General features: G+C 46.2%; 1 protein-coding gene across 6 annotated transcripts in view; it reads left to right on the top strand.

Moving 5' to 3' along the window:
* Positions 1–27830, top strand: part of LOC138285077 (uncharacterized) — a 166510-nt gene that overhangs the window by 102707 nt on the left and 35973 nt on the right. The window contains exons 4-5 of one of the 6 annotated variants that reach the window (XM_069224593.1): positions 8194–8253; positions 14914–25102. The exons of 4 other annotated variants lie outside the window; for them this stretch is intronic. In XM_069224593.1, the coding sequence (XP_069080694.1) occupies positions 8194–8253; positions 14914–15410 (557 nt within the window). In that variant the 3' untranslated portion in view covers positions 15411–25102. Of the gene's footprint in view, positions 1–8193; positions 8254–14913; positions 25103–27830 lie in introns of those variants that run through there. One more of the 6 variants, XM_069224594.1, reaches the window with a different exon arrangement.

The raw sequence follows: 27830 nt of genomic DNA, 5'->3' as shown, positions 1-27830 counted from the left end.
TCTTGGGTCGACCGCCGGACCGGAGTGCGCAGACTCCAGCCCGTCGGTCATGACCGCCGTGGCTGTCGGAGTGGGGAAGTGGCGGTCGGTCGCGGCGGTGACCGCCGCGGTCAGAATGCCATTTTTAATACCGCCGGTCTGTTCGCGGTCCGACCGCCGCCTCTCCGCCGACCGCCAAGGTCAGAATGAGGGCCAGACTGTCTTGAGGTCCTGCTGTCCCAATTTGGAGGAGGTAAGACCTTGCGTTCCCCCGGAATGTCAGTACCCCTTTGCACAGTGTCTTCTTCACCTCCTGAGGTCTCTGTGCCCTATTTGCACAATTCCTTCGTGCACAGCCTGGCCCAGGTCCCCAGCACTCTATCCTCCGATGCTCAGCTTGCTGAGTTGTTCTCCGGCGGTGTGGGACCTTCCTTTGTAGTGCTGTACCAACTGCATTTTGCACCTCCTTTTTCCTGTGCCCTGGGACTCCTGTGGGTGCTATCTGGTGCTCTGAGGGCTCTCTGACGTGCTCAGAGCCCCCTCTTCCTCCTCACTCAGAGTTGAGGCCCCCAGATCCCTCCTGGGTCCAGATAGCGACAACTTGATGCAAAATGCAATTTTGCCAGAACCAAGGCTTGTTGGAGGAATCCAGCGCCAGAACTTGTCTGCATCCAACTTCACGACGTGTGACATCCTTTGTATTATGCAGGAACCCACTCGCATCTTCCTAGGGTGCATTTCTGCAGTCTTCGTCCAACCAGGACTCTTCTTTTGCACCCTCTTCTGGGTTGGCAGGGGCTCCTGTCCTTCCTGGAACTTCTTTCGACTTCTGGACTTGGTCTCCTTCCTTTTCAGGTCTTCAGGTCCAGGAATCCACCATTTATTGTTTGCAGTCTTGGTTAGTTCTTGCAATAATTCCAATCAAGAGGTGTAGTGTGTCCTAAGGAAACTTGCAGTATTTTACTGCTGCTTTTCTGGGCTCTGGGGTGGGGTAATTTACTTACCTTTATTGTATTCTTACTCTCTCAGCGATTCTGCACACACTACACTTGTCTAGGGGGGAATTTGTGATTCCCATTCCACTTTTTTAGTATATGGTTTGTGTTGCCCCTAGACCTATTTTTTCCTGTTGCATTCTATAGCATTTCTCATTGTTTGCACTATCCTATGTTTAATTACTTGCCTTACTTTGGTGTCTAGATTATATATTGTTTATAATGCTTACCTCCAGAAGGAGTATTGCCTCTAAAATATTTTTGGTACTGTGTCACTCAAATAAACTACCTTCATTTTTGGTAACACTGAGGGGCATATTTATACTCTGTCTGCGCCGAATATGCGCCAAATATTTTGACGCACATTCAGTGCAAACCTTGCCCCATATTTAAACTTTGACTCCCGAGCCCGCGGATGTCAAAATCCCGCCGTGTGCGTAATTTTTTGGATGCGGCAACCCACCTTGCATTAATCATATGCAAGGTAGGCGTTCCCGTCCAAAAAATGACTTAAACGCCGTGCGTCGTATTTATGCTTTTGGGCAAAAATGCCATGCGGCCGGGAGGAGGAGCCAGAAAATGACACACAGACCGATTTGCGTCAAAAATTAACGCCTGGGTCAGGGCAGGCATTAAAATGGGTCAAACACACCTGTATTTAATCAGAACACACAGAAGCAACAGCAGAGCAGCAGAGCAGCAAAAGGTAGACATGGAGGTGCTTCTCATCCAGCGTGCACGCAGACGCAGAGCCCAGCAACAACAACAGCAGCTACCACAACACCAGCAGGGACCCCAAAGGCAGCACAAGGCAGGAGAGGATATTCCGCACCAGAACAACCCTTCATGGCCTCAGGGAACATGACATCATTCAGAGATGCAGGTTGAACTGGCAGGCCATTCAGCAGCTGCTGCACAACATTGAGCTACAGTTGACACCCACCTTGCTGACACCCGCACCATCCCAACAGAAACCAAGCTGCTTGCCGTACTTCACATGCTGGCAAGTGGCTCTTTTCAAACAACTGGTGCCCTGGTTGCTGGAATATCACAGCCATCATTCTCTGCCTTTTTGCCCAAAGTACTCGATGCCATCATTGGACTCACACCCCGCCACTACTGCTTCCCTAACACACTGCAGAATCAGCAGGAAACAAAACAGGGGTTTTACCTCATTAGTGGCTTCCCACATGTCCTTTGTGCAATCGGCTGCACACATGTACGTCTTGTGCCACCTGCTGCAACTAAACACCTCTACCGAAACAGGAAGCACACACATTCCATCAATGTGCAGGCCATTGTCGATCAGCAAGGATTGATCACCAACATTGTGGCAAAATATCTTGGGAGTGTCCATGACTCATTCATCTTCCGTCACAGCCCCATCAATCAACACTTCCAGGATGGATGGTATGGCAATGGACTACTTGTTGGTAAGTTCAGAAACCTACTTATATACACACTGCACAGCAACCCTCTAGGACACACAACACATACACCACAACAGCAACATGTCGACAGGACACACTGAGGTGGTGACATCACTAGCCATGTTTCATAGGTCACCATTGAACCTGTCATACATCTGAAATTAGTGTACAGTCTAATGTTAAGACGTCAATGATCACATAGTTTGGAGTGGTTTGCCTAATTGTCACCTTGCAAAAAGTAAGCGTCTTAATGATGTTTAAATTAATCCATTGCATAAGTCTAAAGGTATGGGATGTCCAGGGTACATTGATGTGAACGTGTTAACAACACTGTCAAATTGAACCTGTGTATGGAACTATAATCTCACTCCCAGTGAAGACACAGGCACACCTGTGTCCCAAGTCACAATGCTAGGGAGTGCACACTGTACTGACAATTGGTCAGCAGCCAAACACTCGTTCAGCCAAGGAAACAACACAATGCAGATGGTACATCCTACAAGCCTAGGATGCTACACAATAACACAAAAGAGTCACAGACAACACAAGACACCTACTGCCATGCAAGGTGATATAAATGGGGCAAGCTACATCCGCATGATCCCATTCATTTTCTCTTTCAGCTGATCAGGGGTATGAGATCCAGCCATGGATAATGACACCATTTGGCAACCCAAGCACTGCAGCAGAGCGTGCCTACAATGACGCACATAGGACGACATGCAGCATAGTTGAGAGGACCTTCGGCATCCTCAAGTCGAGATTCAGGTGCCTCGACATCACTGGTGGTAGCCTCCTATATTCCCCTGAAATGGTCTGTAAGATCATTCTAACATGTGCCATCCTGCACAACATTTGCATAAGATGGAACATTCCCCTCTTGGAACCAGAGCCACACATGCCTGAAGAGAAGGATGGTGGCCTGCAACATGAGAGGGAACAACAAAACACGGCTGCTGGAGTGCGTAGGCGCCAACATATCGTGAACAATTTCTTTTAAAAATAATCACCATCACCACTGTATTAACTAATGTAAATAAACACCGATAATAATCACCATAGCATGGTCTGGCTAATCATTTTTGCTCACCTTTATCTCTAACTATCAGAATAAGAGTGTAGCCTCATGGAGCATTGCTGATATACCGATCAGGACACAGAAAATCTCAGAGCAATTGTGATGCAACAGTCACATACACAAACACTGTGTAAATGACATGTATCCTGTACATTTCACCTTTGAAGGCCAATAGCAGAGGACCACACCTATTTCACACATACATGTTGGAAACATGGTCATCGCAGCATATGGCACACAACTAAGACACCATCACTCAATAAGGGGAAAACAAGCCTCATGCATGAGGCAGTTGATGGGCTATTGCATTGGTAACTGGAATGTATGACCAGACCCTTGACAGCAGTAAGTCCAACTGCATCCAATCTTTGCAAGGACTATCTGTGACTAGAGTTCCAAATAAGCAGAACATAGACAGCACAAGTGCCACCCATATGACAAGCATTGCGCACATGACATTCCATGTACATGTCAGCCCATTTCCTAACTCCTGAAACACCCATGCTCCTGGTTACAAACCCACCTGTCTGAAGAGGTCCCTGGAATAGTAATATGTGTACCCCGATATTCCCTCCTCTACACACACAGACAAACAATATTAATCCATTGTGCTACACCCTTTCCTATGGTAAACCATTGTCATAGTACATCTGACTGCATGGACGTCAGGTCAATTAATACACTGGCTTGTAGTTACTAAGACCTGTTAGCACCTGTAGATTGCTTCCCATGTGAAAGGTACTGTTGGCCATTTGAATTCAAATCTCACATACAGGACTTGTGAGAAACAGATGCAGCACACACCTGTGATCACCTCCATGCACACCACCCATCTGAACATGCACTGCCCCTGCCTGGAACAGCATAGTTGTTGCCATTTTGTCAAATACACCGTTATGCATTGCTAGTAATTAAGCTGTGTAACACAGCCCTTGGGTTCATGTGTCACCTTCAAAAACACAGGACATACACAGTTTTCCATGTCAACTGTCTTGTTCTTCCTCCGACCAGTCTTAGTCAGACCACTGATTATGTAACTTGTGAAATAGCTGGATCCTGATTGACCCTGCATCCTGTCAGCCTGACTGGCACCTGTCTGTGCGTTCCCCTAAATATTCCATGTGGCTACATATGTACCACACTTACTTTACCAAACCTCTCATTCCTCAGAGGGTATTTTGTCATGTGCTTCATCAATGCATAGCCAAATACATTGTATAGCAACATCTGCCTTTTAATTGTACCATGTTTGTTAAATTGTCTTTGAATACCAAAATCATGGCCCATCCCTTGTCTGGGTCTCATGTATGCATGAACGACAAAGTGTGACAGTGTACCAGGGCAGTATGCAGGGATTGGGAACGGTGCCTACAGCAGAACCAGCTGCCTCTGATAATGTCCATGAAAAGTCCACACAGGTTAGGACCCTGACAGTTCACATGCTGAATCACATTGCTCACAACATATTGATGGGCCGTGCGTGGTGAATAGCTGCGAGAATAATCAGCACAGAGGCTATGATGTTCCCAGATGCAGTGGGAATTTAAGAGGCCAACCTGTGTACAAATGTTGTAATGACACCTGCCGGAACATGACACCTGAGACATTATCTCACTCAGCACACCAAGGTTGCCCTGTTGACAGTCTCATAACACGTATTCAGTGACAGGGTGGGACCATCCCCATGTAGGTTCTCATGTCCTCATTGACTTTACTCACAGTGATCTCCGAAGGATACTCAGTAGATACAGGAATAGCTGCCACTGACTCACGATGAGACTTGGACGTAACTGTGACAACATACACCCCTAAAAATATACAGGATCAACATTGGACCACACACATGAACCAGACACCTCTGTGCAATTGATCACTGGAAAGATGTGGACACGTGCTGCCTCATCTGCTGGTCCACCACAGCCACTGGAGAGTTGTGGCTCAGTTATATGACCTCAACTGTGGCGTCATATTACATTTGTGGTTCACCTTTCGCTGTCTGGGCCAATTACATGGTACCCACTTTGTCTATGCATGTGCCTGACTCACTGTGGGATTCACCAACAAGTGCCTAGGAAGCAGTTACCAAAAATCTAGGACATGGGATGGGCAATTTGTGGGCCATTGACATGAACAAGCGTCTGCCATCTATCTGGTTCATGCTTTTTCATTTGTGGTGTCTACGTTACCCAAAATCTTGGAAGTGCACACAACGGATGTTGCTACATGTATGACTAACACATGTCCTCTCTCATTTCCACAATGACTTGCATCTAAGGTTGGGACACATTGACTTCACATTCATACAAGCATATTTGCAATAATGCATCTTGTGATGCACACACACTGGGTCGACTAATACATTAGTAGCCACTGCACACACATTGAGCCATAGGCATTGAGGTATTGTACTCATGTGTGTCACCTTGCTATCCTCTCCTGATGCCAAACTTGCCCAAATTGTGCAATACATATATGTAGGCCACACATATGACCATCTAGTGCGTCAGCCAAGTGTCAAAATCCTGTTAAGGAAGTAGCAGGTCATGGTCCGCTGCAGTATGATGTCTCACATGTGAACATACACCATCAACACCAAAGTGGGTGCAATCAGCCTATTTCAGTTGTATCCCAAATGTAACATAACATTAAAATGGAAAAAAATCCCCAAAACCAGTTCATGCCCTGAAATTTAGACGTTTTTATCGTTATGCGTCATTTTTTTTCAGGCATACAGATTGTGCGTCATATTTTTCGACGTACAGGAGTGAAAATTAGGCCGCATCCAAATAATTGTAAAGACTATTTACTATTATTTGGATGGTACCAAATTTTCACTCCTGTGCATCGAAAAATATGACACACAATCTGTATGCTTGAAAAAATATGACGCATAACGATAAAAATGGCGGCCATTTTATGCAGGAAGTGATGTAATAGGATATCCTGTTTACAGATTATGTACAGTGGGTGTACTTTCACTTTCACTTTGCAGTCTGTGAATCTTCTAGGCTGTGTGGCTGTGTTCAGAGTGTTGTCCAGTGAATTTGTGCTTTTGTGTCCTGTGTGCTACCTTACTTATTACTTTGTGAAATAAATATTTTTGTTGTATACTGTCTGAGTGGGTTTTGTTTACAATTGTCTGGTATTGTATTGTATTTGTTTTTTGTGGGAGTCTGTTGTGGGTAGTGCAAGTTTGGGGATAGTTGGGCTCTTTTAGTTGTTAAGTTTACTTATTTTTTGTACTTCTAGTTTCTCCCTTTTCTCCATTCTTCTTCTTTATCCCCTATTCCCCTTTTCAGTGCTGAGATTTTGGGTAGCCCACGTCTTGGCAGGATGGGTGAGGAGGAGCCTGGGGGGTTTATATGGCTGGTGTGCCATTTCCTCCCACTCATAACCGAGGCAGGGGGCAGGGTGATACAGGGGTATCACACTGAGGCGCAACAAATCTGGTGGGGAAAGGTGCTGCATCACTTGCAGCGCATGTATGGGAGCCAGAGGAATGACCACCAGCTGAAGCACCACTGGGCTGACATCATCACCAGGGAGCAAGATCTGCTGGACCACCTGGGAATAGTGATTGGTGGCACTGTTGGTGAGTACAAATCATGTAAATCTGCACAAAAAAAAGCTCTGTAGTGACATCAGATAATTTGTACAATATCTGCCGGCTAAGTTGCTGACTGTGTGGAATGCTGTGGAAACATATAGGGTCATTGATGGACTATGTGAAGGACCACAGTTGCTAACTGTCAGGAAGCACGTGCTCTGCAAACTTAGTGAATACTTTTGCTTAATTGAATTTGGTGCCGCCTTTGTGTCAGACAGCAACACAAAATAGGTCCAAATCATGTCTAAATAGGTCACATTTGCCAGTGAAGTATAGATTCACTAAAATATTGGCAACCTTTGTTGATGCAATAGCTAGACTGACTTTAGAAACACTACATGATGCCGAAAATGAGTGCTGGCTTCACGTCAATTAATGATAGCAATGTGGCCCAGACATATGTCTCATGTGTGTCTGGTGAGTGTGTAAGGAAAGCGCTTTTGGAAGTTCTATGAATGTTAGGGATTATTGTGGTCCTTCATCTTTTTGGATACTTGTCAGATCTGGATTTGAAAACATCGGGAAAAGGTGTAGGGTGCCCTCAGCTAACATCTTACACTGGTATTTGGAGTTTGTTGTGCCACATTCCAATTAGGGATGGCAGTCCAAAGGTATGTACATAGGTTCATAGCTCTATGTTTGGTGCAAATCACCATTGCTGGGCCACATTAAATGAAGAAACTGTAACAACATGAGGGCTTACAAAAGTCCCTGCCCCTCTGTACATTGTACCTATGTGTCATAAATGTGTCATGGCCAAATAGGCTTTTTGACTGGTAATGCAGTCCTCAAGTAACCAGGCTTTGGATGTCTCTCCTGGATGCACATGATGAGACGATTACACTCCATTATTATTTCTGCTCACTAATGAAGGAGCATGTTTGCCACCACATGATAGTTAGGGCCACTGCATGTGTGCAGATATGTGTGTAATTGTCACAGGAGACCCATGCTATGTACATGTTAGCCGTGCTATATCAGATGCAGTATCATCGTGTCTGAATGGCTTTAATTACTTATGTCATCTTACACATTGTTTTTGTCTTTGGAATTGTTGGTCAGTGCACAGATTTTGAGCACATTTCTTCCTTCCATGCCTTACAGGTGGACTGGCACCCTACACTGTGGGAGAGGTGGCCTCATTTGAAGACCCCGACCACTCGAGTAAGTGTTGATATGTCTGTTATGTGTTGTGTTTGCTGGTGATGTGCGATAGACTCCTGTGTGTTGAACACATAGCAAGGTATGAAGCGCTGGCCAATCTTTTGTCTTGTTCCATGAGTGGGATTTCAGTTTCCCACCATTTTTGAGTTGGCCAATGTTATCCTATTGTATTATCTAGGGATTGTAGGTCATTCCTGTAGGCCCCGCAATGAGAACTGGGGTGAGTCATGTGGATAACACTTGTATCAACAAGAGTCGCACTGGAACTCATCTCAGATTTAGTCTGCCTGTCAGACCCACATTCTCCCAGATTGAGACTGCAAATCGCTTTCCAACAGACTTCTGCTTCCCTATTCGCCAAAGTACTTATTAAAATGTAGGTTGAACTTCCTAGCAGCATGTAGCTCCACATGTAGTGCTACAAGTATGTGGCGCTTGAGTGCAATGGCCTAGGTGTGCATGCAAATAATGATCATGGGTGTTCTTGCAACTCTGTGTCTGTTGTAAGTCATGCCTTACTGGAAGTATATGATGTGGACAAAGGTCTGCATTTCCTTACATGTGTGAAGCTAGGATTGGTCAAGGGTTTGCTGTCTCCTATTTTTTGATAGACCTTACCTGTGGTGTGTGTGTGTAAAGCCAAACACATGTCCAGCTTTCTATAGACTCCTGGGTGTCCATGTTGTTTGGAATTGTTCATTGTTTCTCTACCCCCACACCCTCAAACATAGGCATGGGTTTGTGAATAGGGTACCTAGGACTGATGCTACCAGTATGTTACGCAGACATGTGAATAAGTGAATGTTTGGTCGGAACCTAGTATACACACTCAGGTATGCGCGTTTTGGAGGCGGCAGGAGGTGGCAGCCAATTGTGTTAGGGCAGGAGCCCTTTAAACTTTCCTCGGCGCTCCCGCTGCACGGGACGCGCGTTTTGGAGGCGGCAGGAGGCGGCAGCCAATTGTGTTAGGGCAGGAGCCCTTTAAACTTTCCTCGGCGCTCCCGCTGCACGGGACGCACATTTTGGAGGCGGCAGGAGGCGGCAGCCAATTGTGTTAGGGCAGGAGCCCTTTAAACTTTCCTCGGCGCTCCCGCTGCACGGGACGCGCGCGGGCGGCGCCCGGGTAAAGCCCGGGCCAAGGGCGGGCCCGTCCTGCGCCCGTCATCGTCCGAAAGAGGCTGGGCTGGGCCACCCCTCTTTTGCTTATAGTAAGGAGTGACTGCCCAAATCCTTTTCATTTACCTGATACATATTTGTGTGTCTCTATTTTGCTGCTAGTGGACTTTTAATAGCCTATCTAGTTTCATCTTGTGTGTTGCCCCGCTGTTGCATTGTTTTCAAGCACTGTGAATATGGGCAGGAAAAAAGGAGCCCTATCTGGGCCTCAAGGGGGGGTTGGGGGGGCGGCAGCAGCAGACAGGGCTATGGTGCCACCACTTTAGACTCCTTTCTTGCAAGAGCGGTTGGGGTTGTGACAAAAGAAATTGATTTGGCAGAGAGGAGGTTATCCATGGAATTGGAAGATTGGCACCAGGCCCCAACAGAAAACGGCCCCCGTGAGGCCGTGGCTGTGGAGGTGGACTTTCTGGGGGTAGGGCAAGGTGCTGGCATGGCTGATAATGAGCCTGTTCAGGCTGAGCCAACTGAGTCAACAGAGGATTTGGGGTCCCTTGGCCCCTCCAGAAGAAGTAAAAGACTTCTTTTGTCTTCGCTCCCGGCCTGTCCTGTGGAAAATTGTAGCCCTCCCCCGAGGAAAAGAAAAGCCTTAAAAAAACTGGTACCAAAGACAAAAACACCTCTCCTGGAGCTCCCTAAGGGTGGGAGCACTGATTTTTCACCTTGCCAGCATTATGGGCACGACACAACTAATATTTTGATTAAATTTCGGGAGATTATTCAGGAGCTTTTGTCTCCCGTGGTGGCAAAATTGTCTGCCATAGAAAAAACAGTATCCCTGATTTGTGCGCAAGGAGGTCATGGAAGCCAGGGTGTTGGTAGAAGTGGGGCCTTGACGAGGCATTCCTGTGCCAGTAAGGAGTTGCCCGTCCCAGAGGTAGCTGCAGGACTCTTGGGGTCCATGGAAAAATCATCCCCCCTTTTGGTGAAATCGGTAAATAATGAGGGACAGGGACCCTGTGCTGAAATTGCTTTGACTGAACCAACACCTTCATTGAGGCCAGCGAGGCCAGTCTATATGTCTAGCTGTAATAGACAGTCAGACACGGACTCTGTGGCAGCTGGGGGGGGTGGCCAATTGCTGTCTGCAAATGACAATTTGAACCAGCTAACGGCCAGGCCTTCCCCGGCCTGCTTGGATCTCCCCCCTGCATGTGCCCCGTATGTGGTAGTGATGTTGAATGTGCCTGCTCTTGTTGATGGGGCAACTGAGTCTACAAACCAAATCATAAATAAGGTTGGTCACTGGCTGAGTAAAAATTGTGACTTTTCATGTAAGGACTTTAAGGATATCCTGTTTGCCAGAAGAATTGGGTGGGTTGGCCCTAAAACAAGACTGGGAAGGGCGACTGTATTATTATAAATGTTAGATATCCTGCCATGACTAGAAGGCTTCTCTCTAGCCATCGCTCTCCTGCCCCTAGTGCAGGTGCTATAGGGATGGTTCCCCTGGCCTATTTTTATGATCATATGCGAGAATGTACTGGAGTCTCCTCTGGATCTGGTAGGAATCCCCCCCTGGGTCAATTCAGCTTGCAGGCACACAGCAGAAAAACTAACAGCAACCTATCCCTGGAAGGGGTGGATTGACAATGCGCTAAGGCACTGGCTATACAAGAAGAGGTACCCCCACAGTGTAATCTTATCTCATGGAATATTGCTGGCTATGACACTAAGCTATCTGATCAAGCATGGGTTGGGTGTGTGGCTAACTATGATGTTATCATGCTTCAGGAAACTTGGTCGACGGGACTGGCTGCATGGGATGGGTATGACAGATATGCAATTCCAGCCGTACAGTCTCTTGGTGGTCGCTCGAAAGGTGGCCTGGTTACTCTAATCCGCCTCTCTAAGATAATGGGTGCTTTTCAAATTAACTGTAACCATCAAGGTATATTGCTGGTATGGGTACTCTTTTCCAATCATTTTAATGTATTATTGGTCAACTTTTATAATGCTGTGTGGGATATGGGGTGCCAAATTGGGGCCCTGTTCTCCATTCTTAAGATAATGCAATTTAGAATGGAGAAGGTGGGATTGGAATTTCGTGCCATCATCTCTGGGGACTTTAATGCCAAGTTGGGCCGGTCCAATACTGTGTTTAATCCCTTCATCCGTGACTGCGAGGTCTTTTCAGCGCTGGGTCCGCAGGACTCCAGAGGCAGAGATCTATTAAAGGAACTCGGGGAGATGGGCCTCTTGAATTTCTATGACATCGAAGCAGTAGGCACTCACCAACTTCCAACCTATGTCGGGAGAGGGTCTGGATCCACCACTGACTACATTTTTGTGTCCCCTCCTATGAGAGACTTGGTGATGGGAGGTAAAGTGTTAGGCGAATGCTTTAGTGATCATAATCCCCTTATATTGTCCTTTAAACTCCCGGGGGCGGGTCGCCTACTGGGACGAGGCAGGCATGTAACGGTGGTGACAATGGACCAGGGTAGGCGTCTTGGGTGGAAGCAAGTAGACCACCAAAAAGTTCTGGGAAGGGTGGTGGGGAATAACCTACATCTATTTATGGAAATACTCCTGACAGAAGCGCCAAATCCCATGACTGTTATGGATGCGATAACAGTAGTATATGCAGCAGTCAGAGACTGTCTTTTTGTAGTAGGCAACCACCTTAATAAACATAAATGTGGCTGGTACGACAAAGCCTGCTATGATGCGAGGGCAAATCTAAAGATGGCTACCAAGACCCACCCTAGAGATTGGGTTCTCGTAAAAGAAGCGAGAACAAGGTATAAAAGGACCCTGAAGGAAAGCAAGCTAAAATATAAAGATAAAGCTTGGGAAGAGTTAGAGCGCGCTACAGCTTTGAAAGACCCCGGCCTGTTTTGGAAGGTGGTGAATAGAGGCTCCCTTGAAACAGAAACCTCCGAGGGCCTTGGTTGTAATATAGCCCCGGAGGCCTGGGTAACTCATTTCTGTAATATATTTGAGGGTACCCCCCTAAGTAATACACAGGAGAGTGAGTATGATGTGGCTCCTAACCTAGCAATCAGATTCTCACTACAGGAGGTTATTGATGCGATACAGAGTTGTGCGCACAATAAAGCTCCAGGCCCGGACTCGATCCCAATGGATTTGTATAAAGCTAACCCTCAGTTATGGGCACCCATTCTCCTAAATGTTCTCAATGCAGCCGTAACTGTGGGCATCCCTGTCTCTTGGAGATTGGCATGCATAGTCCCAGTGTTTAAAAAGGGTGATCGTAATGATCCTAAGTCCTATCGCCCTATTTCACTGCTGGATGCCTCTGTGAAGGTTCTGGGGCGGATCTTCCTAGGGCGTCTAGAGGCCTGGATGATAGGAAATGATATTTTAAGTCGGGAACAGTATGGCTTCAGGGAAGGTCTTGGTACGCAAGAACAGTGTCTCAATTTACTGATGATAATCAACAAATACACACAGGCCAGAAAAGGTACCCTTTATCTTGCTTTTATGGATCTCAGCTGTGCCTGTGACAAAGTGAACCGGTCTTTATTATGGGAGAGGCTAATTCAGTTAGGGTTGGACCCTATTATTGTAGAGCTTCTCCGGTATCTCCATTCAGGGACAGTGGCAAATGTAAGGGTGGGCCCAAATGGGGAACGTTCGGAGGCATTCAAGCTTTCAAGGGGTGTGCGCCAGGTATGTGTCTTGGCCCCTACCTTGTTCCTTCAATATACTAATGGACTTACAGATTTTCTGATGGAACACTGCAGGGATGTCCCGAAGGTGAAGTGTATTGATATCCCTGTGCTGACGTATGCGGATGACGCGGTCCTTATGGCCCGCACGATGAATGGTCTCCGAGAATTAGTTAGAGCTTATGTCATCTTTATGTCAGCACTGGGGATGGAGGTCAATTTTAAGAAGTCGCACTTTATGGTCTGTGGTAAACCTATGAGCAGGGTTGGGGAGCTAAGGGTGGGGGTTCAAGTTATTAGTAGAGTCCAAGAGTTCCCATACTTAGGGGTCATCTTTGATGAGAAAGGTTCTTGGAAACCCTGTATTGCCTGAAGGATTGTGCTTTTTCATGCAACAGTTGGCGCAAACCTTTGACTTTGCGGCTAGGGTAGGTAGCAAACCGATCAAACCCCTGCTTGAAATCTTTAGGCAGAAATGCCTACCTGTCCTTCTGTATGGTTCAGCACTTTGGGGGTTTAGGGATACCCGAGCCCTTATGGTGGAAGAAAATCGTTTCTGTAGAAGGCTTCTGGGTGTTGGTCAAAATATTCCTGGATTTTGCCTCCACCTGGAACTGGACCTTGAGTATGTACAGGACACTACCCAGTTGGCTCCCCTTTTGTTATGGATTTCAGTTTGGAGTAACGAACAGGCCTCTCTTAATAGGGATATCCTAAGGGATTGCTTGGCCTGCGACCATGTAAAACATATCCCCTGGTTATCGCACATAAGGAAGATGGCTTATGACCTGGGGCGGCCTGAATTGCTTGATTGTCCCGAAGACCTAACTAGCTATGATAAAAAATGGGTTAAGGATAACTATCAGAGAATCCAGGTGACTAAGAGGGAGGGGGAGGCTCTAAGGAAAAAATCGATCAGGGAATTTACGATGCTAAAGATGTTGGTGGGTCCTGAGCAATATCTTTTAGAAATCAAGGATGTGAGGGAAAGGTCTCTCATAACACGATTTCGCCTGGGGATCATTAGAAGCAATTTGTGCTTCCCCCTAGGTCAGTATGGGGAGAAGTGTATTAGACCCTGTCCCTGTGATGGGGTATCACATCAGACTTTGATCCATTTTACACTGTTCTGTGTCTTCTATGCTCCATTTAGAACTCGATTTTTACTACCGCTCCTTAGGCCCAAGGGTTTTGTGCAATACCGTCCCGCCTTCATGTTGCTGCAAATGGCCTCAGATGTACTGGTATGGAAGGGCCTGGGCTCATTCCTGAAGGGGGCTACTACTTGGCGCAAAAATGTAGAATTCTTAGAATGATTTCATTTATCTTTTTCAGCTTTTATGAATGAGGTTTTAATTTTCTTCTGTTTTTTATTTCTGTCTCTCTCTCTATATATATATATATATATGTATTTATATGTACATGTTTTTTATGATGGGTGTTTTTATCATACATGGTTTTTATTGGTATTTTTACAATGTTTTGGTGATTATCTGTTGTAATGGATGAATTCTTTTCATACCGAATAAAGCTTCTTCTTCTTCACTCAGGTATGGCACATGAGTACTACACTAGCAAGTCCAATTACAACTTGCAGATTTAGCTGACAATTGGCAGAACTCAGATGCCAAATTAATGCCAGTTGTTACCCATCTTGTAGGGTTTGGATGTGCTATGTGTGATATGACCTTTGTAGGCTGCCCTGCCATGTACTTCCTCAGGGACATTCAATGATCTGTATGATGATATGAGTTGTTACAAGTACAGTAGATGTACTGTCCCATTTACTTCTTGTGCCATTTCACACAATGCAGTTCCTAATGTAAATTGTTTGCCTTTGTCTTCACAGCTGCGAACATGACACCCATCCAGGTCTGTGAGTTCCAGAGGTGGGCTATGAGGTACCAGAATATCCTGCTGGTAGAGTCGGGGTTCAGACGGATGGCCAGAAGATACCGGAACGAACAGGCCTCCGGAGCATGGAGGGCTTTCCCACAGGGTGGCCTTACTTTGCCCACCACAGCCATCACCAGCACAACCACCACTTCCACCCAGGTGGCACCACCCACAGCTGGGACTGTTGTCCCAACGTCTGCATTTGGTCCAGGCCCCAGCAGTGGAACACCTTCAGGGCAGCCCACAGGCATTGACTCTACACGCCCACACACATCCTCAGCCGGTACCCAGACTGCCCCAGCTGCTACAGTTGACCCTGCAGCTTTTCAGGCAATGGAAAGAAAAATGGACAGTGTGCTATGGAAAATCAGTCACCTGCAGCGGGGTGTTCGACAGGTGAACAGGCGTGTGCGGACCATAAAGCGGACCCTCCGGAGGGCCAACCTCTAGACTTTTAATATGGACATGATTCCCTCCCCTCCCTGCTCTTTCCTTGTTCTTATACTTTGTGGGCTTAGGGGCCTTAGTCTTAGGTTAGTATAGGCTGTTAGTTTAGTTAGTGTTAGTGGGTGGGGGGTCCTGATTCTTTCTCTTTTTACTTTTTGAGTGTGTGGGTGGTTGGGTGGGGGGCTATGTTGGGGTTCTTGTGTGTTTACAAAAAAAAAAAATTAAATATAAAAAAATACAAAAAATATATATATTTGTTTAGGATAGTATAGTATGTGTTTAGGTTAGTATCTGTTGTCCTCCATGTGTCCCGTCTCATAAGGGGGGTTGATGTTTAGAACGTTTCGTTACATGTGATAAGTACGTTTAGATTAGGTTAGTTAGGGATAGTTGTGGGTAGTGAGTAGTTAGAGTAGATTAGGGTAAGTAAGACTTTTCCCAGAGTTTCCTCTTCTGTTATTACCATTTTATAAATATATAGTGAATCCTTTACAGTATGTGTTAAATGCTTGTTGATCAGGGCCTTGGCATAAGTATACATTAATTTTGTTCTATTACATTTGTGTCCTATGCTACAAACAAATCCCAACTGAGCTGTAAGATTGGCAGCTACCCCAGAGCTACCTTACAAAGAGTCCACCATTCATTGCAACCACCAATCACAGTTAATATGGATCCCAAAGTGTTTTTGTCAATAAGTATGTTTTCAAAGTCACAAACAGTGCTTCCAGATGTGGTATTGGGGGAACTGTTTTAGGTGTGACAGCAGTGTGATGTTCAAGGACACCCTTATAAGGTGAGTGATCGTAAGCACTCTTGTAGTATCTTCTTCATGACTCACAGACATCATTTGTGACAATGTTCAGCATGATTACTTATTTGGATGTAAACTCAGACACCTTCATTCATGCAGTTTTTGGAGTGTTTGCTTAGATTTGTGGGTACTGTTATATGTGTTAGTATTGCATGGTGACTACATTTTTCTGCCACTATTTGATGACTTAGATATCCCTTGAGGAAGTGTTATTCTGTCCAACACAGCATGATGGTGTATGGTTTCTCACTTCATCAGATATTACCCTCAGGAAGGGCAGAGTATGATGCAATCCTGACCAGTGTGCAAATTTCTCTGACTACATAATTTCAGGACAGTTGTATTGTCAAGCTATGTAATTTGACAGCAGTCACATTTCAGTTATCTACTGCACAGTTGATGTGTCACATTACACAGAGAAAAAGTTGTTGTGTAAGTGCTGTAGTGCTATATGTACATTGTCCATGATTGTGAGTCCATTATAGTGACATCTTCCATTGTGATCCTACACAAGTGGTAAAGGAAAATGCTTTTGACATGCTGGGGTGATGTGCCAGAAAGTACAGAGGGACAGGATTTGCCAATGAGTAAGTGAGAGACAATCACTGGGCAGGATGACAAGATTAACAGTGGTTTGCCGAACAGTTATTGAGTACAGTTGTTGTAAGATTGGCATGTTACAAAGCGCTGGACCTTGGTAATAGTTGGCCATGTGGCAAGGACTAGTGCTTCCGGGTACTTTTCTGTGTGAAGGTGATCGGTTCCATGTCTTCTTCTTCTGATGTGTGTGTTGCCTCCTCTATCCTTGGTGGTGGTGGTTGTAAAGGGGCAACACACACCTCAGTGTTAGAAGACGTGGAGTCAGACATCCCGGTCACTGCTACCTGTGAAGGTCTTAAGGGCAGTACTGCTGCAAGGAGGATCTGCTGATTCTTAAGAATAGCAGGCACATCACGATGGTAGGCAGCCAGGTCGGCCCTGAGGGTGTCATGATTGCATTCATGCATGCAGTGGAAGGTTTGGGGTGCGAGGTGTTGTGGCAACTCCCTTACTGCAGTGGTGAATTTCTTGACAGTTTCTTGTAGTCCTTGCAGGATGGATGTTAGGGCTTGCATAGCTGCTGCCTGATCTACAGAAGACATCATGCACAAACGCACCCCCTCTAGGCTGGCTGCCAAAGTTTGCATCCCCACCCGCACCTCATTGGCCAGCTCCCACTGTACTCCAACTACAGTTCTCTCAAAGCTGGTGCCTGTGTCGTATGAGTCCTCAGCTGTATTGGAGCTGGCAGGTCTTACAATTGGGGTGGTGGGTGGATCCTCTGCGATGGCTGCTTGTTCTCTGCTCCTCCTTGTGACTGAAGGTGGGGTCTGGAGGGTTCCAAAGACATCTTGGATGGTCTGCTGGGGAATGTTTGTCAGCTCGTCATCCATGTCATCAGGGTATTCAGGGACAGGCATATTGGCAGGAGATCCATCGTCCTCTGAAATGAAATGGGGTACAATTAGTGTGTGTGTGTTGTGGCATTTGTGATGTGACATGCCTGCCTTGTGATGATTTCACATTGTGATCTTGTTTCCTGTTCATTGCTCCAGTCTTTCAGATGGGCATTCTCCCAGGCCTATGGCCCACCTGCATGTCACATGTATTGTATTAAGTTATTGGACTTGTCAGCATCATCTCCTCTAGTGTTGTTTTAGGCCAAATAATGAATTGCCACCTTCTTGTCCTACTCAAGCCTCCGTCTGCATCCGTTCTCATGGTTAGACCTTTCACTGGCTGTGGGTGCTCTGATGGCACTGGCACCACACTTAACAATCTGGACCCGCCCCAGTCTCTGATCTTTCACATCCACGTATATGTAGTTGACATGTAGCGTATCCTATGCACAGCATTGTTATGGCACGATATGGATGTTGGCATTGGTAATGTGTACAGCTTATGTTGGGGAATGTGTGGAGATTGGATTGCCCTGATAGTCGTAGCAGTGTCCTATTTCCTCCTCTGACTGTGCAGGTGTATGTCAGTGACCAGTTACATGTGTCCTCCACCTCAATGCTGTTGTCTGATAGGTATGACATTTGGGATGTTGCATTGTGACCCAGGCACAGGATGGACCCTGACATATGCAGCATGGGTTTGACCTTAGTGCTGTGTAGCTCCTAATGTGAATGACATTTGCTGATGTTTGCGACAACTATGGGCATTCACATTTGACAGGAATGGAGCCTTTGTCTTGTTTCAGGGGACTGTTGAAGTTGTCATCCTCAACCCTCTAATTTAGGTGAGTATGATCCATGGGGATGTTACTGCCATTGGCTACTTGAGCTGCACACAGAGCGGAGGTGGTAGTGGCAACTGTTGTCACTGTTACATTCCAGTTGTTGGTATGACTAGAGGTTGTTAATTGGGCCCTAGTTATTGTAGGGGGTATAGTGGCTGACGTGTGCCAAGATGTCAGTTTCACGTTGTGCCCTTCCCTCCTGGCGTGGCTTTACCTTTGCTCCATCGTTGGCATGGCAGCATGCCCCCATAGGACTGTTGTTGGTGTAGTGTTATGGTGTGCCCCAGCTTCTCTCTGTGCAGGCCATGCCCCCATGCCATACCCCTTTACCCATGCCACTCCATGTATGTGATGACTTCCATGCATTTTGTGGTCCGTATCCTCCCCCTGCTTACAGTTGACATTAGTGCATTATAATTCCCCATGCGACTTACCGTGGATGTGTGTTGTCTCCTGGTAGTCTGTGCTGTCCTGTCCTTGAATCCCTGTGACGATCTCCTCAGGGATGACGGCTGAGACCATCTCCTCCATGTGGTCCAGGGCCTCCTGGTGTGCTGGACTCCCACCTCCAGTCTGCAGTGCTGCCTTCCTGTTCCTGGCCATTTTTTCCTTGTTCCTGTGCTTGCAGTCATGCCAGCATTTCTTGCACTCAATGACTGTTCTGCGTACTTCTGCACACTGTTAATCTTGTCAACAATTTGTTGCCATATTGCCTCTCTCCTACTGATTCGCAACTTTAAGGTGACAAACAGTTGGTGCTGGTGTTCCGTCACCTCTTTAACCAGAATTTCCTGTTCCTCAGCACTGAAACGACACTTTCTTTTCTTCTTAAAAGTGTCCTGATTCTTGTGTGGGTCCTCCTGACTGGTTCCCGGTCTGTTGCCATCTTCCTGGGGTCTGTACAGGCATCTGGGATCCATTTTGGCTCTCCTCTGCTGAAATGGCTGTGTTCGCGGGGCATTTTGACGCTATTGCGTCAAAAAACGCTGCATATCTGGTTTGCTGTGTCGTAAATCGACCCACAGTCATTTCCGCCGAGTTACCGTTTTTTGCTTTACGACTTGACGCTGCGTGTGCGTCAAAATAAAATGACTTACACCTGTGGTTTGCGCCGCCGTGTGTCAAAGTATAAATTTGACGTCCGCACGGCACACCGAAATGGCGTTAGCCGGCAGTAATATTTTTGACGCAAAACTGCGCCGGCGCAGTTTTGCGTCAAAAAGTATAAATATGGACCTGAGTATTGTCTTTACTTGTGTATAAATACTGTGTAACTATAAGTGGTATTGCATGAGCTTTGCATGTCTCCTAGTTCAGCCTAACCTGCTCTGCTATAGCTACCTCTGTCAGACTAAGCTGCTAGAACACTACTACATTTCACTAATAAGGGATAACTGGACCTGGTGTAAGGTGTAAGTACCAAAGGTACCCACTACTAAACAGGCCAGCCTCCTACACTGGACCCTCCCTAAATAGTTTATGGTATTTAGGTGCCCAGGGCATTGGGGTTCCAGGAGATCCTCATTGGATGCAGCATTTCTTTTGCCACCCATAAGGAATTCAGACAATCCTTTTTTCAAGACTGCCACTGCAGCCTCAGTGAAATAGAGCCAACACTATGTCACAACAATTTTCACTGCACTTAAGTCACTTATAAGTCATTTATATGTCTAACCTTCATTTATTGAAGGCTAAGTGCAAAGTTACTAAGTGTGAGGGCACCCCCAGCTGTCCATGGCCAATTCCCCAGACTTCGTGAGCGCGGAGATACCATTACACGCGTACACTACATGTATGTCAATACATATATGTAGCTTCACAATGGTAACTCAGAGTATGGCGATTTGAGGTGTCTAAAATCATGGAATTGTCCCCCCATTCCAAATCTGGTATTGGGGGGCCAATCCCATGCATCCTGAGGGCTCCACCATGGACCCCTAGTACTGCCAAACCAGCTCTTAGAGGTTTCCACTGCAGCCCCAGCTGTTGCCACCTCAGAGATAGGTTTTTGCCCTTCTGGGGACTGAGCAGCTTAGTCACAGGAAGTCAGAACAATGCATTTCCTTTGGGAGGAGGGTGTTACACCCTCTCCCTTTGTAAATAAGTGTTACAGACTTGGAAGGGGTAGCCTCCCAGAGCCTCTGGAAGTGCTTTGAAGGGCACACATGGTGCCCTTCTTGGATGAGCCAGTCTACACTGGTTCAGGGACCCCCAGTGCCTGCTCTGGTGTGAAACTGGACAAAGGAAAGGGGAGTGAACACTCCTCTGTCCATCACCACCCCAGGGGTGGTGTCCAGAGCTCCTCCAATGAGTCCCTGGTGTTAGCCATCTTGGATTGGAAGGTGTGGGGGCACTCTGGAGACCTTTGAGTAGCAAGTGCCAGCAGGTGACGTCAGAGGCCCCTCCTGATAGGAACATACCTGGGTAGGTAGCCAATCCCCCTCTGAGGGCTATTTAGGGTCTCTCCTCTGGGTGTTTCCTCAGATTCAGCTTGCAAGACTCCGCCAGGAATCCTCTGCATCCTCTGCTTCAGCTTCTGACCGCTGGATCAACCGCAGACTGCTCCAGGAACCGCTGTAACTGCAACAAAGTATCCAGGACGACTCCTGTGACCTGCAACTTCAGCTCCAGCCAGCATTTGCACAGTTTCCAAGGTGTGCACCTCTGAGGACTGCATGTCTTCATCCTGCACCAGAAGAACTGAAGGAATCTCCTGTGGAGTGATGGAGTCACTTTCCTGCTTCTGCAGGCACCCTTCTGCGATGACGACCAGTACTCTGGGACTCCTCTCCTGATGACGACCTTGCTCCCTGGAACACAGGCGGAGGACCGACGCGACCCAGAATGTCGTAAGGTCCAGCTGTCCAAATTTGGTGGAGGTAAGAGCTTGCCTCCCCGTGCTGCTACAGTACCCCTGTGCACCATGTCATCTCCAACTCCTTAGGCTTCTCTGCTTTTCTTCCAAGAAGCCTGTGTGCACAGTGTAGCCCAGGTCTCAAGGACGCCATACTGTGACGCACAACTCGCTGAGTGGTTCTCCGGCAGTGCGGGACCTTCCTTTGTTGTGCTGCGGCGACTACACTTTGAATCTTCTTTGTTCCTGTGTCCTGGGACTCCCAAGGGTGCTGCCTGGTCATCTGTGGGTTCTTTGATGTGCTGGGTGCCCCCTCTGTCTCCTCAGTCTCAGATGAGAACCCCAGGGCCCTCCTGGGTCCAGGCAGCTCCAGTTTGACACAAACCACAGACTTGCGTGAACCAAGGCTTGTTGGCGAAATCCAGCCCTGCAAACTGCCTGCATCCAACAACTTGACTTTGGATATCTCCTGCACCATGCAGGAACCCGCAGCCATCTTCTTTGGTGCTCTTCTGTTCTCTTCTTCTTACCGTAAATCACCTTTTGCTCCATCTTCTAGGTTGGCAGGGGCTTCTGTCCTTCCTGGAATCTTCTGTGACTGCTGAACTTGGTCTCCTCTCTTCACAGGTCTTCAGGTCCAGGAATCCGCAAGTTGTTGATCGCAGTCTTGCTTGGTTCTTGCAAAATCTCTTATCATAACTTGTAGTATGTCCTGAGGTAACTTGCAGTACTTTACTCCTACTTTCCTGGGCTCTGGGGTGGGGTACATTACTTACCTTTGGTGTTTTCTTACACTCCCACCGCCCCTCCACACACTACACTTGCCTAGGGGGAATTTGTGATTCGCATTCCACTTTATTAGTATATGGTTTGTGTTGCCCCTAGGCCCTTTGCAATCTATTGTATTTTCTACTGTTTGCACTATTCTATGACTGTTTACTTACATGATTTTGGTTACTAGTGTATATATTGTGTATAAGGGAGGGAGTATTGCCTCTAAGATATTTTGGCCTTGTGTCACTGAAATAAAGTACCTTTATTTTTGGTAACACTGAGTATTGTCTTTTGTTGTGTATAACTACTTTGTAACTATAGTGGTATTCCAGGAGCTTTGCATGTCTCCTAGTTCAGCCTAAGCTGCTCTGCTACAGCTACCTCTAGACAGCCTAAGTTGCTAGAACACTGCCTACATTTCACTAATAAGGGATAACTGGACCTGGTATAAGGTGTGAGTACCTTAGGTACCCACTACAAACCAGGCCAGCATCCTACAACTTGGGACACGTAGTAGGTGGTGGCAAGTTGCAGCCCCGCCAGGCCAAGATTGAAACAATCATGACTTGGCAACACCCTAAAACCCAAACTGAAGCGAGAGCCTTCCTAGGCCTCACTGGTTACTATTGTAGATTTGTTAAGGGATATGGCACCATTGTGGCCCCCTTAACTGAGCTGGTTTCTAAAAAGCAGCCCAGTTTGGTGATATGGGAGAGGCTTGTCAGAAAAACTTTGATTCTCTCAAGGAAGCCACCAGGCCTCCTGATTACTCCAAGGAATTCATAGTGCAGACAGATGCTTCAGAGCCTGGCATAGGGGCAGTCTTCGCACAGCTAAATGGGGAGGGCCTGGATCAACCGGTAGCCTTCATTAACAGGAGGTTACTTCCACGGGAACAGAAATGGAGGGCCATTGCAAGGAAAGCATTTACTGTGGTCTGGGTACTGAAGAAGCTGAGACCATACCTGTTTGGGACTCACTTCTGGGTTCAGACAGACCACAGGTCCCTCACAAGGCTCATGCAGATGAGGGGTGAAAATCCTAAACTCTTGAGGTGGTCCATCTCCCTATAGGGAATGGACTTAACAGTACATCACCCGTGAACTGACCACACCAATGTTGATGGTCTCTTCAGATTCTTCCGCCTTAGTGATGAGAACTCCCAAGGGGTTGGGTAGCTCTCCTCACTTTCAGATGGGCGGGGACACATGTTAGACCAGACAGCCTTAGGGTGGTCATCCCTCAAATTTTTGCCCGCCTCCCTCAATTTTTCTGACCCTGTTTTTGCTGGTTTTAGGACTCTACACACTTTACCACTGCTGACCAGTGCTAAAGTGCATGTGCTCTGTTCCCTAAACATGGTAACATTGTTTCCTACCCAAATGGCATATTTAATTTACCTGTAAGTCCCTGGTAAAGTGCGCTACATGTGCCCAGGCCCTGTAAGTTAAATGCTGCTAGTGGCCTGCATCACTGATTGTGCCACCCAGGTAAGGAGCCCCATAACCATGTCTCTGGCCCGTCATTGCAAGGCTTGTGTGTGCAGTTTCAATGTCACTTCAACTTGGCATTTAAAACTTCTTGCCATGCCTTAAACTCCCCTTTTTCTATATACAAGTCACCCCTAAAGTAGGCCCTAGGTAACCCATAGGGCAGGTTGCTATGTAAGTAAAAGGCAGGACATGTACCTATCTGTTTTACTTGTCCTGGTAGTGAAAAACTCAAACAATTGTTTTCCACTACTATGAGGCCTGCTCCTCTCACAGACTAGCATTAGAACTGCTCTCACATACTTTTAAGTGGTAGACTCTGATCTGGAAGGAGTAGCCCTGTCAAGGTTGGCATTGCAGACGGTAATAGAAAATCCTGCTTACTGGTGAAGTTGGAATAATAGTACTATCTTAGAAATGCCACTTTTAGAAAGTGGGTGTTTCTCTGCATTTACTGCCCTCTTTGCCTTAAAGCCCAGCCTCCAGTGCACGTCTGGCCAGTGCTGGTTGACAACTCCCTTTGTGCAGTCCAACCAAACAACCATAAACACAGGACACTCAGTCACATCTGCATTCATATGCATATTGAATGGGTCTCCCTGGGCAGGAAGGGTTTAGGGGATCTCTCTTACACTTCGAAGGCCAGTGGCTTGCCCTCACACAAAGGACTGATAAACCCCCACAGGGTTCGTGGCAGGCAGGACTGGGCTGAAAGGGGAACATGTGCACATCAAAACCACTCTTTGAAGGTTTCCCTACTTCAAAGGCATTTTGGGGTATATAATCTGGGTCTCTGACCCCACCAAATCAGACACTTCTGAACCTACACCTGGACTCTGTCAGAGAGACTGCCTGGTTGCCAAAGGACTCATCTGGACTGCTGTGCTGAAGGAGAGCTTTCCTGCTTGTTGCCCTGCTGCCTGGTACTCCTGACTCTTCTGAAAGGACTCTGCCTTCCTCCTAAAGTACTCTCCAAGGGCTTGGATTGAGATTGCCTCCTGTTTCTGAAGTCCCAGGGCCAACAAAGACTTCATCTCTTCAAGAAATCCTCATGCATTGGAAAATCGACCTAAAGTCTGCAGAAATTGACAAAACACCTGCATCGCAGCTGGAAAATCGCCGTATCGCTGACTGGAATGATTCAGCACCGGCTTCCCAACTGCAAATTCAATGCAGCGTCTACATCAGAATGAAAAATTTGCTGCATTATCTACCAGATCGACGCACTACCAGCACATTAAGTATTTTCAACGCATTGTCCATGGGCATCAAACTATTCCTGCACCGCTGTGGGGAACCAAGATTGCGCTCCTGAAAAATGACGCATCACCTTGCAGCGTGGAAAGAAACAAAGCATCATCGGTGACACTCTGCCAATTTTGTTGCAACACCCTATTTTTCCACGCATCTTCTCCTCTGTGGTCTCCGTGTGTCGTATTTTTGATGCACTCCAAGTACTGTGTGTTATAAGGATACAAAAACTGTTTCGTAAGACCTGAGAATGTTTGAAACCTTTAAAAAGTGATATTTGAACTTGTGCTTATTGGATTTTGTGTTGTTTTTACCTTATTTTATTCATATAAATATTATCTATTTTTCTCAACCTGTGTGGTGTATTTTTGTGGTGTTTTCACTGTGTTAACGTATGAGTTATTGCACAAATACTTTACACATTGCCTTCTAAGTTAAGCCTGACTTCTCACTGTCAAGCTACCAGAGGGTGGGCACAGGATAATTTGGATTGTGTTGTGACTTACCCTGACTAGAATTGTGGTCACTACTTTGACAGAAAACACACCTCTGCCAACTAGAGACCCAATTTCTAACACCAAGACTAAACCTTCTTTTTGAATACTTGTAAGTGACCCTAAGCTAAGCCCCAAATGCTCAAAGGGGACAGTACATTGTATTTAAAAGGTAGGATATGTGTGTTTAAGTTTCACATGCCCTAGAAGTGAAACACTCCAAAACTTGTTTTTCACTGTTGTAAGTCCTATATCTCACCCATGCTTCATTGCGGTTGGCCTGAACTTGTGGCTTCCCATGGGCTAGAGCGACTAGATGACAGTGAGCAGTGCTTTTATTTGCTGCTTTTGACAAAAAATCTAAAATTGAACATCACCGGTTCTACTAATTGGATTATGTTTCATTCTGTTATCCTTATGTTTTTTTAAAAATTTACTCTATTTTGCAAAATTGACTTGGGATTTTTCTCGTGCTGTTTTTCCACTTTAGTATCGTTTGTGTGCTGCATAAATACTTTACACTTTGCCTCTAAGTTAAGCCTGACTGCTTTGTGCCAAGCTACCAGAGGATTAAGCACAGGCTAATTTAGTGAGTGGTTCCCCTGGATTGTGATTTTTACCTGAGTGGGGCTTCCACCCCTAAAAACAATAATCCAATTTGTGACATTGAGTCTGTAGGGGAATTATTACGAAAGCCAGGGAGAGCGAGAAGATTTATTCTACCAGCTGACAAAAGAAGTGGCTGTTAGAAATGATTGAATCAGTTCTTCACGTGTCTTTCCAGATCAGAGATTGATGTTTATATGATACCATTCATAGTGACTGCATGCTAATAAAGAACAATCCAAAATTTTGGACGTCAAGGGACTTCGTCAAATGTCAGGTGGTTAGGATTCGGACAAAGCTGTCATTTTGTCCTCACAAACTCCCAGATCCAGTAAAGGGACACTTCTTCAAGGAGGTAGCTCTGAGTTGAGGTTCTGGGTATGTAGTAGATAACTCAGTGCTGTGACCATTTTCAGAAGCTCCTCTCGCACCTTAGACGCATGAGCACATTGACAAGTCAAGGGGTGGCAGTTTCCATGGTATTTTCAACGTGACAAATGAGGGTTGTCAGAGTGTCCCAAGTGATTGTGTTACAGAAAAGTAATTAATCTCCATAGCTGAAGGGACTTATACTGGCATCTGTTTTGTTTAGCATCTGTATGGGTCCAACTTTCAGTTGGCTCAGCTACTTCAACTCTCATGGTTGTGAAGCAATAGTTAGCTTCATTAGCTGACCTACACTGGTGGATGACTACTACATTTTAGAGCTCATCCATTCCGATTTCACTGCTCTTATCTAACTTCACAGCCAAAGAACAGCTCTTCATAAAAATTTAGTTAAAACGAAAACAATATTTGATGATGAGACTCCAGTGGCCCTAATACAAAAAGGGATCTGGAGATGTAACGACATTGGCAATCCCTTCTGTGGGACACTTTGGTATTATGGAAGGTTCCGCAGGTACTTGTCTGGTCCATCCTAGAACATATCTTGTGCCGGCAAGATCACTCAGGAGCATTGCTTCCTTTACATTGTAGTTGACCCTGTGCAAATAAGGGAACACTTTTTCTTTGCACTTGCGCCGAATACAGAACCTGGTGCATAAGCAAATAAACTATAAGGAACCATACTGTCTATGGGCCATATCGATTTATCTCCCTGTTTTGTGCTCCTTGAGTGGGTCCCTTGGGAGGGGGACAGTGTGGTCCCAAAAACACCTCAGTCATTCACGTGGAGGCGGGGACAGTAACTCAATGTGGGGGAATGCCTTTCTCCCTCTTTAAACAGAGGCCTATGTGCCTCTAGTGAAAGACAGCACGGCACTCAAGTGCTAACAAATAATAAGTCTTCTTTGTTTCCGTGACTCATTTACTAACAAAGGTGTCCACAGGTAAAAAAGAAGAAAATGTAACAACTGTTTGTTTTTTTCTCACCTCGAAGAACTGTCCCTTTTTTCTTTCGGTACACCAGGAAAATCATTGGTTAACTTTCATGCAACTAAATGTAGTTATCACAGAATACGCTGAAGTGCTCCTACCAAACTTTTTTGATTCAGCTTTTATTTGCCTGCGAACTGTCACAAAAGGAGGCTTTTGTAGTGACAGCTGCTGCGTAGAGTGAGCTCTCCGACTCCATAATAACAAGCAGGAGGGTGTGGGTGCGGCACCTTTTAGGTCACAGTCTGCCAGACAGTGCAGCTGTCTGGTTTGCTAAAGACAGCTTAAGGACTTTCAGAAAGTTGACCTATGAATGCATTCTGCTCCTTGATTACTATGAGCTTTGTGGTTTGTAATGCAAACTTTCTGGCTTTCCATTTGCTGGCTTTATTTCTTTTAGTCTCTCCAGTTTCAGTTAATCTCTCCCATTGCCTAAACTCCCACAAACTCCCTTTCTGTAAATAGGTCTTTAAATATTG

This window comes from Pleurodeles waltl, chromosome 3_1, assembly GCF_031143425.1.
Source record: "Pleurodeles waltl isolate 20211129_DDA chromosome 3_1, aPleWal1.hap1.20221129, whole genome shotgun sequence".
Classification (NCBI taxonomy): Eukaryota; Metazoa; Chordata; class Amphibia; order Caudata; family Salamandridae; genus Pleurodeles; species Pleurodeles waltl.
The sequence above is the reverse complement of the archived record's forward strand: the minus strand, read 5'-3'. Positions and strand labels throughout refer to the sequence as shown.